Source organism: Oscarella lobularis, chromosome 2, assembly GCF_947507565.1.
Source record: "Oscarella lobularis chromosome 2, ooOscLobu1.1, whole genome shotgun sequence".
NCBI classification, from domain to species: domain Eukaryota; kingdom Metazoa; phylum Porifera; class Homoscleromorpha; order Homosclerophorida; family Oscarellidae; genus Oscarella; species Oscarella lobularis.
The window spans coordinates 3,876,650-3,890,299 of record NC_089176.1 but is presented as its reverse complement, the minus strand read 5'-3'; the positions used below and the strand labels follow the sequence as shown (position 1 = coordinate 3,890,299).

General features: G+C 43.3%; 2 protein-coding genes across 3 annotated transcripts; both read right to left on the bottom strand.

Moving 5' to 3' along the window:
- Positions 1–51: 51 nt before the first annotated feature.
- Positions 52–6,766, bottom strand: LOC136183745 (uncharacterized). 2 transcript variants are annotated; one of them, XM_065970489.1, is made up of 26 exons: positions 6,592–6,766; positions 6,459–6,526; positions 6,251–6,397; positions 6,135–6,198; positions 6,011–6,088; positions 5,831–5,961; positions 4,423–5,781; positions 4,291–4,374; positions 3,913–4,227; positions 3,721–3,861; positions 3,525–3,665; positions 3,074–3,478; positions 2,943–3,025; positions 2,760–2,884; positions 2,672–2,708; positions 2,462–2,614; positions 2,348–2,409; positions 2,180–2,288; positions 2,086–2,133; positions 1,946–2,029; positions 1,697–1,896; positions 1,043–1,644; positions 860–978; positions 713–807; positions 494–663; positions 52–440 (listed from the first exon to the last, which is right to left on the bottom strand). In XM_065970489.1, exons 3-22 carry the CDS (start codon positions 6,315–6,317, stop codon positions 1,461–1,463), a joined length of 3,870 nt encoding a protein of 1,289 aa, XP_065826561.1. In that variant the 5' UTR covers positions 6,318–6,397; positions 6,459–6,526; positions 6,592–6,766; the 3' UTR covers positions 52–440; positions 494–663; positions 713–807; positions 860–978; positions 1,043–1,460. The 2 variants fall into 2 exon arrangements, with proteins under 2 accessions (XP_065826561.1, XP_065826560.1); XM_065970488.1 differs by having other exon boundaries at positions 6,251–6,400; positions 6,592–6,765.
- A 31-nt stretch (positions 6,767–6,797) lies between these two features.
- On the bottom strand, positions 6,798–13,523 carry LOC136183746 (uncharacterized). The gene is made up of 25 exons (XM_065970490.1): positions 13,207–13,523; positions 13,069–13,159; positions 12,869–13,018; positions 12,732–12,826; positions 12,619–12,682; positions 12,503–12,570; positions 11,603–12,449; positions 11,480–11,543; positions 11,356–11,433; positions 11,172–11,302; positions 9,745–11,124; positions 9,606–9,689; positions 9,226–9,537; positions 9,000–9,173; positions 8,835–8,951; positions 8,645–8,788; positions 8,307–8,596; positions 8,129–8,253; positions 8,044–8,080; positions 7,853–7,993; positions 7,739–7,800; positions 7,584–7,692; positions 7,385–7,528; positions 7,137–7,336; positions 6,798–7,085 (listed from the first exon to the last, which is right to left on the bottom strand). The coding sequence occupies exons 7-25, from the start codon at positions 11,667–11,669 to the stop codon at positions 6,902–6,904; spliced, it is 3,843 nt and encodes a 1,280-aa protein (XP_065826562.1). The 5' UTR covers positions 11,670–12,449; positions 12,503–12,570; positions 12,619–12,682; positions 12,732–12,826; positions 12,869–13,018; positions 13,069–13,159; positions 13,207–13,523; the 3' UTR covers positions 6,798–6,901.
- Between the last annotated feature and the right edge of the window lie 127 nt (positions 13,524–13,650).

The following is a 13,650-nucleotide window of genomic DNA, read 5'->3' as shown; positions in this document are numbered from 1 at the left end:
AGTGAGTGATGTAACTACAAAGCCCGGATGCGACAGAATGTACTACACGAGTATTGATAATATTTCAATCTCTAAGAAGCAAAGAACTTAAGACAGAAAAAGTCGATAGAACGGAGTTTTCTTCTACTGAAATCTGTAGATAGACTGAAGTTTCGAGTAAGCCGTTTGGCACGAATCTGCAGCCCCTCGAAGAACGAGAGACGTCATCATCTAAACGTTCTCAAAAATCATCGTCGTTCAGTTCCATACGTCTCGCCTCATCTAAACCCTAAAGAACGCCAAGTCTACGAGAAAATTCTACCCCCACAATATCACGACGAACGACTAGGCCTTCGCTGTGACGTAGGATCTCTTCGACGCAGTCTAAGTGACCGTTCTTGCACGCGTGGCAAGTATCGCGGAATGTTGAAAGCTTTGATGCCCCACTTGCCTGAAGGAACCTAAAAACAATTCATATCAAAAAGGAGCAGAAAAATGAGATAATGGTATTGACTTGATTAATTTTTTGAGACATGACAAATGACCGAGTTCGGCGCAAATGGCCAAAGGAGTCTTCCAAACAAATAATTAAAAAACCTAGATAAATTCATACCCAATACTTTGATATTTTGACCGTTGAGCGATAGAGACGAGAAACTCGCAAACAATTCAATCATATCAACTCTAAAAATCAATAAATTAATGGGAGAACTCAGCCTAGGAGATCGATCACTTGTTCGCTTTGCAGGCGGCCATCAAAGGCGTATCTCCATTGTCATCAACCGTCGACAAATCAGATTCGTGCAGATCGGATTTCTTCAATAAACCCTTAAATAAAAATCAATAATTCAATAGCAAATAATACTCTATATTAGCGTACCTTTGCACACTTTTGCTTGATAAGTGCACTCCTCTCAATACGCTCCTCCTTCAAGTATTTCTCACATTTTTTGTCCGTTTGTCACTCTCTCCGGATACAATGACTTATTGTCCTCAATACTACACACATTTCAACAAACACCTATTCAACTCAATAACCCCGTGGATGACGTATCTATCTCACTTTATCATAAGCAAATCGTCATTTCGCGCCGCGTAATGCAACGGAGTCAACCCCGTTTGAGAATTCTCTAAATTGGGATCGGCGCCCGCAAGAGCAACGAGCGTTTCGACCATGAGAACGTCGCCTCTGTCCGCCGCTATAGCCAAAGGCGTCATTCCGTTCAGGGGAGAGAATGTTCGTTGATGCGGTCTCATTAATTTGATCTTTTCAAGCCGTCTACTGTCGCGGGAGGACCAGAGGAGAACGATTGAGACAGCAATTGACGCAGAAGGCCAAATTTCGGCCGTAAATTCGAGTTCGGATGGGATGCGCTGCAACGAGAAAGCCCGGATACGAGCGATAGTATTGATTGTTTTTTTTTCAATCTCTAAAAACAAAAGAACCAAGGAACAGAAAAGTTTACAGAACCGATTTCTTTCTATTGAGATTTGTAGACGCACTGAAGGTCCAAGTAAGCCGGTTGGCATGAATCTTCCGAACAATCGCCTATTTTTCCTGATATAGGCTCCGAGGTCTTCTCGTTGATCAGCAACGCATCATCCGGCTCTGACAGACAAGTAGATATGACACTGAAAGAAGGCCGTTTGTGATAATCAGGATGCCTGTAAAGAATGAAAATGACATATACATATAAATAAACCAGCGTGTTATTACCAGCACTCAATCATCAGTTCATAAATTGCGTAAGGACATCCAGGAGGTGCAGGAAGTCGATAACCCATTTCCACATTTTCAACGACCATTTTGTTTGATAAGCAGTCGTAGGGTCGTTCACCAACAGACCAGATTTCATATAAAACGACTCCATAACTCCACACGTCACTAGCCAACGAGTATTTGAAAAATTTCAGAACCTAATTATACTGCAGTAAGGTTAATTAGGTCATATGACGTTGTTTTTACTTCGGGAGCTGTCCATCTAATCGAGATTTGTCCCATGTAGCAGTTCTCTTCATCCAAATCTCTGGCCAATCCAAAATCAGCAATCTTACATTTTCGTCTTAGGATAGAATCTTTTCAGATACAAAAGAAAAAAGACTAACCTTGCAGACAAGATTTTTGTCCAAAAAAACGTTTCTGGCCGCCAAGTCCTACATAAAAATACGAACTAACATAAAACTACGCAAGTATTTTTACTCTGTGAATAAATGATAATCCTGCCAAATAGGTCATTCCAGCTGCAATGTCACGAGACATCTGCAAAAGGCAAGCGGCCAAGTTAGATTTGAGCGCAGCGTTCTCATATCTAATCAATGCGAAGCGTTCAAAATCAATTTATTATAACGTCGCAAGCGACAAGGGTACCTCGTAGCTAACAAGAATTGTATCAGATCTCCTTTTGGCAACATTTCCATAACAATCATTGTCTGAATATAGCGAATTCTAAATAAGGTACCAACAATAACGCGGTCTCATTACCGGATATTCACTCAGCACGACTCCGTACATTTTGATGACGTTATTGTGTTCAAACTGGCTCCTAATTGCAGCTTCGCGAAAAAACTTTACCCTGTTCTCTCCCGTATCCGACTTCAATGTTTTCACCGCCACAACAACGCTTGATTCCTGGTCCTAGTAATTAAAGCAACTATCTTTATATAAATTAGCCAGGAAAATCTTTCACTTCACTTTGGTCCAAATTGCCTTCTCGACCGTTCCAAATTGACTAAACAGAATTGAGAGAGAAAGCAGCAAGACACATGAAATTCAAGCTTACCAAGAACCCAAAACCACTTCTAGTTGAATATCGAACCTTTTCAGCAAACGGACTTTTGCTTCAGCGAGCTGGTTGTGTAATGTCTTTTCCGTTTTAGCCGGCTCCCAAAAGACTGAAATAGAAGCCTACACTTCAAATTTACCACCAAACTCGTTAATTAATAGTCTGATCAAATTCTGATACCGCAGTGAAGCCCATTTCAGTCTCGTCGTCCGGAATAGGATATTCGTAGTCGATTTTGTCGTTCTTGACATCTGCCGTGTTAACTACAACACCGCTCATATCTAAGGTTAAGGATTTTGCAAACTGTTCACTTTCTAAATTGACTGCATCAAACGGTGCATCGTCTCTCTTCTCGATGCAATCAATTTCAGAGTAGACTGTTTCATTCGGCGGTGGAAGCGGAGGTGGCAAAGGCGGTAGCAAAGAATAACAGGCATTCCTAATAAGGAGTATGTCTTTTTCGTCAAAAGGAGAAGAGACGGCAGCCGTCATTTGAACTTCTAAATGATAAAACAAGAGTGACTTAGACCGGTGCGGACCGCGGTGTGACAAAAAGCAAAAGAGTTCTGTTCGCCTACCATTTCTATTAGATGATGCTGCTGGTGCTCTTTTTTTCTTCCAATAGAAGAAAAAACCAAAGCCTATCCCAACCAAAAAGCATCCTATTCCCGTTCCAACAAGATAAGCGTCGGGTAGTCCAAACGAAGAAGTGGTTTCTAGATAGTTCGTTATTACAGATGCGCCAAAACGTTCGTTACAAACCTGTCGTCGAGTTGACAGCGGCAGACGGACGTACTGGCGAAGAACTCAGTGCTAACATGGATGACAAAGAATTCGTTGCAAAAGCTGTCGTCGGGGAGACAGTAGGCGGAGGACAAATGTCACTATATGAGGATGACGCGGCTAAAAATAAATGAGATCTGTAAATGAGTGAATAGAGTTGCGTCGTTACTCTTACCAAGACAGAAGCTAGATGACCGCTCCAGCATCGTCTCGCACGAAGAAGTGTTGAAAGAAAAGCAATCGGAATATTCCGTCTTATTGCAAACAAAAGAAAATACGCCTTCGCCTTTGTTGCATTCACAAACGCGTGAAATAGCTACACAGTTAAAAAGAAATGAAGTAAAGAAAGGAAGCAAAACTATAGTACCTTTTGGTTTCGTGACAACAGGAGTGCTAAAGTTGGACGTCAGTCTTCTTGCTCGGTTCAAAACAGAAGCAGAAATTTTGACAGTATACATAGCCAAGGATGCCTCAGAAGACAGTTTCAGTTGATGTGGTAGAGTTGTGTTCTCCACGTGATAACAGGACGATATTGTTGTGTTTAGGCAGACGGCGCACGTGTATATGTCAATGTCGTACGACGAATCGTCGTCCTTGAGAACAGTCGGCGGACCTGTCCATTGTATTGTCGCCTTCATCCCGTCGTAGTCGATTTCTGGCCGGAAACGTCCACTTGAAGAACCTGTAACATTAGAATACAAGATCTCAAAAAGAGAAAATAAACGACAGTCTTCATTGCGCTTACTGTCGTTTCCCGTGCGAACAGTTATCCATTCGCTAAAAATAACGCCACCGCCGGAAACCTTCGCCACGACACGATATAAGTATTCTAACATTTCGAAAATATAGCACAAGTAAAGGAAAACGTTTTACCTACCGGTAAATGCCTCCACGTCTGCATCAGTGACGGTGCTATCTCCTTTGTTCACCGAGTTAATCTCCACCAAGCGATCTTTGCATACTGGACCGCTCCAAGGAAAGTTGGGACATCCAGCAAAACTCACGTTTACACTCTCCTCTCTCTTCTTCACGACATCAATAAGTGTCTCGTTCACGGAAAAATCGGCCAAGCAACCACCGTATCTGGTGACATTCACGCCGAATCCCAAAGCCACTTCTACCTCTGACAGATTGTATTGCGGCATTCCACCAAGATACACATTTTGCAAAATTTCCGAAGCAAACTCTCTGACGTTAATAGTATGAGCAAGTTCTTCGCTTTCTTCGTTATCAACTCTTACAGTAAAAGACTCGTTGGTAATTGAAAGACGAATTTCATGCCACGAGCCGTCGCACAAGACACATCGGTTCGCGCGAATAATATTGAATCGTTCTTCGTTCGTTCTATATCTCACATCGATTCCATCACGACCGCGCGTTTCAACGAAAAGAAAGTCTTTGCTCATATTTCCGAATGCGGCGAAGAGCAATCCATTTGGCCAACTCGTTCGAATTCGAAAGCCAAAGTGAAGCTCGTCTTTTATCTGAGTTGAACATAAACGTAGTTTCACGTAACCAGATCCGCGAAAATGCATCGCTTTTTCAACGGACGGTGGACAGCCGCCGTTCTCCTGAACAACATTTACGAGCTTTTGAATTTTTGATGAATTAAATGCTGCGCTGCTGTCGTGGAGAAACATCACCCTAATGCAGCCGATAAATCCAATTGTGTCTGGAGGAAACGTCTGTATACTAGTGGCATCATAATCTGCGGGTAGTCCTCCAACATAACTGTTATCAACAACAACAGTCTTGCCACACTTAATGCTAGTAGAGCTGAACAGCTTAGTTCTGTTGCCAGTTAAAACATCGAGTCTAATGTTTTGATTCGTTTTCTTTGCTTCTACTACGTAAAAGCGATTGTCGTTCCACTTTGCATGAGTTTTTATTCTTTGATGGGCTTCGCCGTCACATTTAACAGCAAATTCGAGTTGACCGTCAATGAGGGCAAGATAGACGACATATGACGCGTCGCTGTTAAATGATGCTAATAGGATTCCGTCCGGATTTGCGGTCCGGAAAAATAATTTTATCTTAAACGCTTTGCCGCCAATAAACTGATCTTGAGCAAGAAGAACGTAGCCAAAACCTTCAAATAGAAATCCCGGGACAGCACAGGGTTGGCTCATGGGAACATATCGCCTCTGAATAGTTTGGTGGTTAGCATCCCAACGGAGTTGAACAGATGACATATCCACATTAAGGAGAACCGGAGGAAGGACGGTATCGTTTAGACCTGTGCACATACACGACATGTAAAACCATTGCATGCTGTCAACTCTCACCTGCCACACATTCATAGGAAATATTCAGAGACATTTCTCCGGTGCAATTCGTTTCAAAAGTGACGTTGGACGCAACCACTTGGCAATAACGTCTGTACTGACACGCCGTTCTAACGACGTCAATAGCTGAACTAAGACAAATTGAACCAAGTCATTTCATAATAATTACAGTTTAAATACTTTGACGAATTGCAGTGGCTCGTACAGCAAGCCAATACGGCTGAATTGACGAGTACCAGCTGGTTATGGCAGCTAACACTAAAATGGAAATTATTAAAAGAAGAGTAAAGAGGTGGAAGCTAACGTGACGATATTGTTCGAGGAATCGCTCAACGCCGTCGCACTTTTCAGACAAGTGACGCTCGCAACTGCGAAAGATAAGACGCTACTAGTGTCAACTGGACGATATCGCACACTCACCCATTGACAAAGTGATAAATAAAGGTAGAGAAATGATGGCGACGAGAGGAGCTTTCAAACGAGTCATTTCTCAACGAAATCTCAGGTCGCTTTCACGGGCAAATGTGAGGTAAGAAGAGGAGGCAGCCGGGCGAGTGGTGAGTAGGCCTACTGAGGACGAAGAGGATGCGGCTTACTTGATTTTAGGTAATATGTGGAGGAGGCCTACTGAGAACGACCAGAAGTCTTCTTTGACCTGGCGCGCTGTGAAGAGTCTCCTCCTCCTCCTCGTCGATCCTGAGTCCAAGTTGATGTTTTTCAAGGCAACGGACGGCGAATTTAGGTCGAGGACTTATTCTTACCGTTACGAGCATTTCCCCCGAGTATCTAGAATCACCGCTACGGGATTCATAGGCGGTCCGGACGAGACTTCATTAATTTGATCCTTTCAAGCCATATGCTCTGACGTGGGGGGCCGGAGGAGGACAAAATGAGACAGTTATTGACGCAAAAGACTTCTGCCGCCCGCGGGCCACATCTTTGGCAGTGTAAATCTGAGTGATGCAACTAGAAAGCCCGGATGTGTACTACACGGGCGAGTATTAATAATATTTCAATCTCTAAGAAGCAAAGAACTAAAGACAGAAAAAATCGATAGAACGGAGTTTTCTTCTACTGAGATCTGTAGATAGACTGAAGTTTCGAGTAAGCCGTTTGGCACGAATCTTCCAAACAATCGCCTATTTTTCCTGATATCGGCTCCTCTGTCTCCTCATTGATCAGCAAAGCATCATCCGGTTTTGACAGGCGAGTAGATATGGCATTAAAAGAAGGCCGCTTGTGATAATCAGGATGCCTGTAAGAAGAATAAATACTGTACATGATAAACCAATTATTGCGTGATTACCAGCACTCAATCATCAATTCATAAATAGCGTAAGGACAGCCGGGAGGTGGAGGAAGTCGAAAGCCCATTTCCAAATTTTCAACGACCATTTTGTTTGGTAAGTAGCCGTAGGGTCGTTCACCAAGCGCCCAGATTTCATATAGAACAATTCCGTAACTCCACACGTCGCTAGCCAATGAATATTTAAACAATCGCATAGCCTAATTATCAGCGAGGTTAAAATGAAGTCAATTGACGTTGTTATTTACTTCTGGTGCTGTCCATCTAATTGGAATGTGCCCCTTTTTAGATTGGATGTAGTAGTTCTCTTCATCCAAATCTCTGGACAATCCAAAATCAGCAATCTTGCAGACGAGATTTTTGTCCAATAAGACGTTTCTAGCCGCCAAGTCCTACATAGAAATATCAAGGTAATCAAAAAGACAAAACAAAAGCAAACATTCTTACTCTGTGAACAAATGATAATCTTGCCAAATAAGTCATTCCAGCTGCAACGTCACGAGCCATCTGCAAAAACCGAGCAGCCAAATTGGATTTGAGCGCAGCCTTGTCACAACTAAAGAAGCGTCAAAAAATATTCATTCGTTATACAGTCCCAATACCTTAAAGTTGACAAGAATTCTTTGAGATCTCCCTTTGGCAAAATTTCCACGACAATCATCATCTGAATAGTAAATTCCAGTAAGCCAGGACTAGCAATGAAGCGTTCACATTACCGGGTTTCCACTTAGCACAACCCCGTGCATTTTTATGACGTTTTTGTGCTCAAACTGGCCCATAATTGCAGCTTCGCGAAGAAACTTCACCTTGTCTTCTTCCGTCTCCGACTTCAATGTTTTCACCGCCACGACAATGTCCTAATTAACGAATTTTCAATATAAATAGCCAGAAAATCTGTTTGCTTTGCCTTGTTCCACACTCCCTTCTCAACCGTCCCAAATTGCCTAAACAATATTGAGAAAGAAAGTAAGGCAATAAAAATTGGAGCTTACCCGGAGCCCAAAACCATTTCTAGTTGAATATCAGATCTTTTCAGCAAACGAACATTTGCTCCAGCGAGCTGATCATATAAAGATTTCTCCGTTTTAGCCGGCTCCCAAAAGACTGAAGTATGAACCTAAAATGAAAATTTATCCTCGGACTTGTTTAATTTCTGATCAATTCTGATACCGCAGTAAGGCCCTCTTTTGTCTCCTCGCGCGGAATAGGAGCTTCGTAGTCACTCTTGCCGTTCTCAACAACCGCCGTGGTAACTCCAATATCTACGGTTAACGATTTCGTACAATGTGAATCAACTGCATCTGGTGGTGTATTCCCATTCTTTTCAGGACAATCAATTTTGCAGTCGCGGACTTCTTGATTTGGCGGCGGTAGCGGCGGCGGCGGCAAACAGTCTTTGATGCTAGAGTACATTCTGTCTTCGCCAAAAGGAGAAGAGCAAACAGCTCTCATTTCCATTTCTAAATGATAATTTTAGGTGACAAAAGAGTCTTTATTGTCTTGCCTACCATTTCTGTTGGATGATGTTGCTGGCTTTCGTTTTTTCTTCCAATAAATTGTAAGAAAAATAACGGCTATTACAACGGCCAACACACACCCACACCCTATTCCCACAACAAAAAGATAATCGAATTTGCTCTCAGAACTCGTTTCTAGAAAAATTTGTTATTGCTGATGGCACAGAATTTGTCGCAAAACCTGTCGTCGGGGTGACAGAAGAGGAAGGTTTTGTCGATGTTATTATTGATGGTGAAGAATTCGTTGTAAAATTTGCAGAAGGCGAAGGACAAATGTGATTAAATAAGGATGCAGCGGCTAAAAATAAATCAGAGCTGCGACTGCGACTGCCTTTGTTGCTCTTACCAGGACAAATGCTAGATGACCACTCTAGCGTCGTCTGGATTGCATCAGGTTTTGTCGAGCACCAAGACGTGTTGAAAGAAACGTTTGACCAACCTGAACATTCTTTCTCGTTGTAAACAAACGAAAAATCGCACTCTCTTTCGTCTCTGTTGCATTCACAAACGTTCGAATGAGCTGTACAGTTCAAAATTAAAGTAAAGAAAAGAAAAGCGAAACTGCACGACACCTTTTCGTTGCACAGGAGTACTAAAATTCGACGTTAGCTTTTTTTTTCTGTTCAAAACAGAAGCACTAATTTTGACAGTATACATAGTCGAGGGTGTCACAGAAGACAGTTGATATGGTAGAGTTGTGTTCTCTATGTTCCAGTGATAACAGGGTGAAATCGTGGTGTTTGAGCAGACCGTGCATGCGTATAATATATAAATGTCGTATGACTCGTCGTCGTCCTTGAGAACAGTTGGCGGACCAGCCCATCGTATTGTCGCCTTCATCCCGTCGTAGTCAATTTGTGGCAGGAAACGTCCACTCGACGAACCTGTAACATTAGAATCCAAGATCTCAAAAAAGAGAAATAAACAACACACACTCTACAATTGCTCTTACTGTCTTTTCCAGTGCGAACAGTTATCCATTCGCTAAAAACAACGCCACCGCCGGAAACGTTCGCCACGACACGATATAAGTATTCTAACATTTCGAGAATAAAGTACAAGTAAGGCAAACGCTTTGTTGAATCACCTACCGGTAAATGCTTCGACCTTTGTGTCAGTGACGATGCTATCTTCTTTGTTCGCCGAATTAATATCTACCAACTGTTCTTCGCACATTGGACCGCTCCAAGGAAAGTCGGGACATCCAGCAAAACTCACGTTTACACTCTCCTCTCTCTTCTTCACGACATCAATAGGTGTCTCGTTCACGGAAAAATCGGCCAAGCAACCACCGTATCTGGTGACATCCACGCCAAATCCCAAAGCTACTTCTACTGGAGTTGGCCTCGTCTCTGACAGATTGTTTTGTGGCATTCCACCAAGATACACATTTTGCAAAATTTCCGAAGCAAACTCTCCGACGTTAATAGTATGAGCAAGTTCTTTGCTTTTTTCGTTATCAATTCTTACAGTAAAAGACTCGTTGGTAATCAAAAGACCGATTTCATGCCATGAGCCGTCGCACAAGACGCATCGGTTCGCGCGAATAACATTGACTCGTTCTTCGTTCGTTCTATATCTCACATCGATTCCATCACGGCCGCGCGTTTCAACGAAAAGAAAGTCTTTGCTCATATTTCCGAATGTGGCGAGAAGCAATCCATTTGGCCAACTCGTTCGAATTCGAAAGCGAAAGTGAAGTGGGTCGTTTATCTGAGACGAAGATAAATTCAATTTCACGTAACCAGATCCGCGAAAATGCATCGCTTTTTCAACGGACGGTGGACAGCCGCCGTTCTCCTGAACAACATTAACGAGCTTTTGAACTTTCGATGAATTGAATTCTGCGCTCTTTTTGTAGAGAAACACCACCCTAATGCAACCAATAAATCCAATTGTGTCTGGAATCAACGTCTGTATACTATCATCATGATCTGCGGGTAGTCCTCCAACATAACTGTTATTGACAACAATCGTCTCACAATTCATACTCTCAGACTTCTCCAACTGTTGTTTCCTATTAAAAACTCGGAGTATAATGCTTTCATTGGTTTTCGTTGCTTCTACTCTGTAAAAGCGATTGTCGTTCCACGTTTTACTACCTATGCTTTGATGATTGTTGCCTTCACATTGAACATGAAATTTGAGTTGACCGTCAACGAGCGCAAGATACACGTACGACGATGCGTCGCTTTTAAATGCTGCAAATAGAATCCCGTCCGGATTTGCCGTCCGGAAAAACAATTTTATCTTAAACTCTTCGCCACCAATGAACTGATCTTGAGCAAGGTGAACGTAGCCAAAACCTTCAAACAGAAATCCCGGAACGGCACATGGTTGGCTCATGGGAACATATCGCCTCTGAATGCGAGTTTCTTGAATACTTTGGTGGTTAGTCGGATGCCAGCGGAGTTTAGCAGACGATTTCTTCACTTGTAGAAGAAATGGAGGAAGAACGGCATCGTTTAGACCTGTGCATATACATGCCACATCATGCAATCAACTCTTCACGTCTCACCTTCCACACATTCATACGAAATATTCAAAAATATTTCTCCGGTGCAATTCGTTTCAAAAGTGACGTTGGACGCAACCACTTGGCAGTAACGTCTGTACTGACACGCCGTTCTAACAACGTCAAGAGCCGACCTAAAAGCAACAAAATGAACCAAGTCATTTCATAATAATTACAGTATAAACACTTTGACGAATTGCAGTGGCTCGTACAGCAAGCCAATACGACTGAATTGACGAGTACCAGCTGGTTAGTGCAGTTAACACTAAAACGGAAATTGTTAAAAGAAGAGTAACGAGGTGGAAGCTAACGTGACGACATTGTTCGAAGAATCGCTCGACGCCACAGCAGCGTCGAGACGCGCGACGCTAGCACCTACAAAAGATAAGCGGACGACTATCGTTGACGAAATCAACCAAATACCATACACTAACCCAATAACAAAGTGAGAAATAAAGGAAAAGAAGTCGCGCCAACAAGAGGGGCTTCAAAAAGACTCATCTCATCACGCAACGAAATCTCCCGTCTTTATTGGATCTGCGCTGGTTCGTACTTTCAAACGTCAGGCGAGAAGCGAGACGAGGCAGCCGTGCGATGAGTAGGGGAGAGCAGGGTCGCACAGGATGTGGCTTAATATTATTTGGAGGCCTGCTCCTAGGGGTGACAACAACCAGAAGTCGTTGACCTGGCGCTGTGAAGGCGTCCTCGCTGTCGATCAAGTTCAAATAGACCGATTTTAGTACATAGAAACGTAAAGAAGAAGCCCTTTTGAGTTTTTTTCGACGCGCCTGTTGCCTGAAAAACGGACTCAATGGCGTATTAGAAATCTTTTACTGTGACACCGTGACTGCTACGAGATTCGCCGACGTTTCAGGGAAGAGATGGTCCGATTGTGGGGTCTCATTTAGCTGATCCTTTCAAGCTGCTACTTGGGGGTCAGGAATGAGAAAATGAGACGGTTATTGACTCATTTCCTGCGTTCGTGCGTGAAGAACTGCAGCCCCTCGAAGAAACGAGAGACGTCATCATCTAAACGTTCTCAAAAATCATCGTCGTTCAGTTCCATACGTCTCGCCTCATCCGAACGCCAAGTCTACGAGAAAATTCTACCCCAAAATATCACGACGAACGACTAGGCCTTCGCTGTGACGTAGGATCTCTTCGACGCAGTCTAAGTGACCGTTCTTGCACGCGTGGTGAAGTGGCAAGTATCGCGGAATGTTGAAATCTTTGATTTGAAATCCGTTGTAGAGATCGAGAGCCCCACTTGCCCGAAGGAACCTAAAAACAATTCATATCAAAAAGGCGCAGAAAAATGAGATAATGGTAGTGACTTGATTAATTTTTTGAGACATGACAAATGACCGAGTTCGGCGCAAATGGCCAAAGGAGTCTTCCCAGTCTACCAAACAAATAATTAAAAAAAACTAGTTAAATTCATACCCAATACTTTGATATTTTGACCGTTGAGCGATAGAGACGAGAAACTCGCAAACAATTCAATCATATCAAGTCTAAAAATCAATAAATTAATGGGAGAACTCAGCCTAGGAGATCGATCACTTGTTCGCTTTGCAGGCGGCCATCAAAGGCGTATCTCCGTTGTCATCAACCGTTGACAAATCAGATTCATGCAGATCGGATTTCTTCAATAAACCCTTAAATAAAAATCAATAATTCAATAGCAAATAATAGCGTGCCTTTGCGCACTTTTGCTTGATAAGTGCACTCCTCTCAATACGCTCCTCCTTCAAGTATTTCTAACATTTTTTGTCCGTTGTCACTCTCTCCGGATACAATGACTTATTGTCTTCGATACTACACATACTTCCCCCCACTTCAACACACACCTACTCAACGCAATAACCCCGTGGATGACGTAAGCAGATATCTATCTCACTTTATCATAAGCAAATCGTTTTTTCGCGCCGCGTAATGCAACGGAGTCAACCCCGTTTGAGAATTCGTCACTTGGGACGTTGTCGAAAGAACTAAGAACACGACGTGGGTCAATATTTCCGACAGTTTTCGTTCTAACCGTTTGCAGGTGCGTAGACATGATCTGTTCCTCCTACGACGCGTTACGGACGCGATGGCACGTCGTCCGCCCTCCGCTTCATGCTCAAACATCTCAGCAAACTCGTCATCCTACAACGGGCGTCCGAATTTTCCTAACGGAGCCGCGCGTCGACGCTCAAGCTCGATCGTCGAGTTCGCTTTCGTCGCGCGATTGCCCCGAAGAAGCACGAGGGTCGTTCGAGCGTGTGGGGATTCGGCGACGCAAACGGGCCCGAGCCGAGCAACGAAGCCAACGGATTCTGAACGGAATGGCAACGATAAAAGCGCTCATCGACTACGCAGTAGTACGCACGCGTGGGAAGCATTCGATGGAGGCGTGATGCCGGAAGATTGCCGCTCAAAGGACTCGCAAGGCGTCCTGGACCTGGCTGCTACGCTGCCAGAGAAACTTCGACAGCAGCGT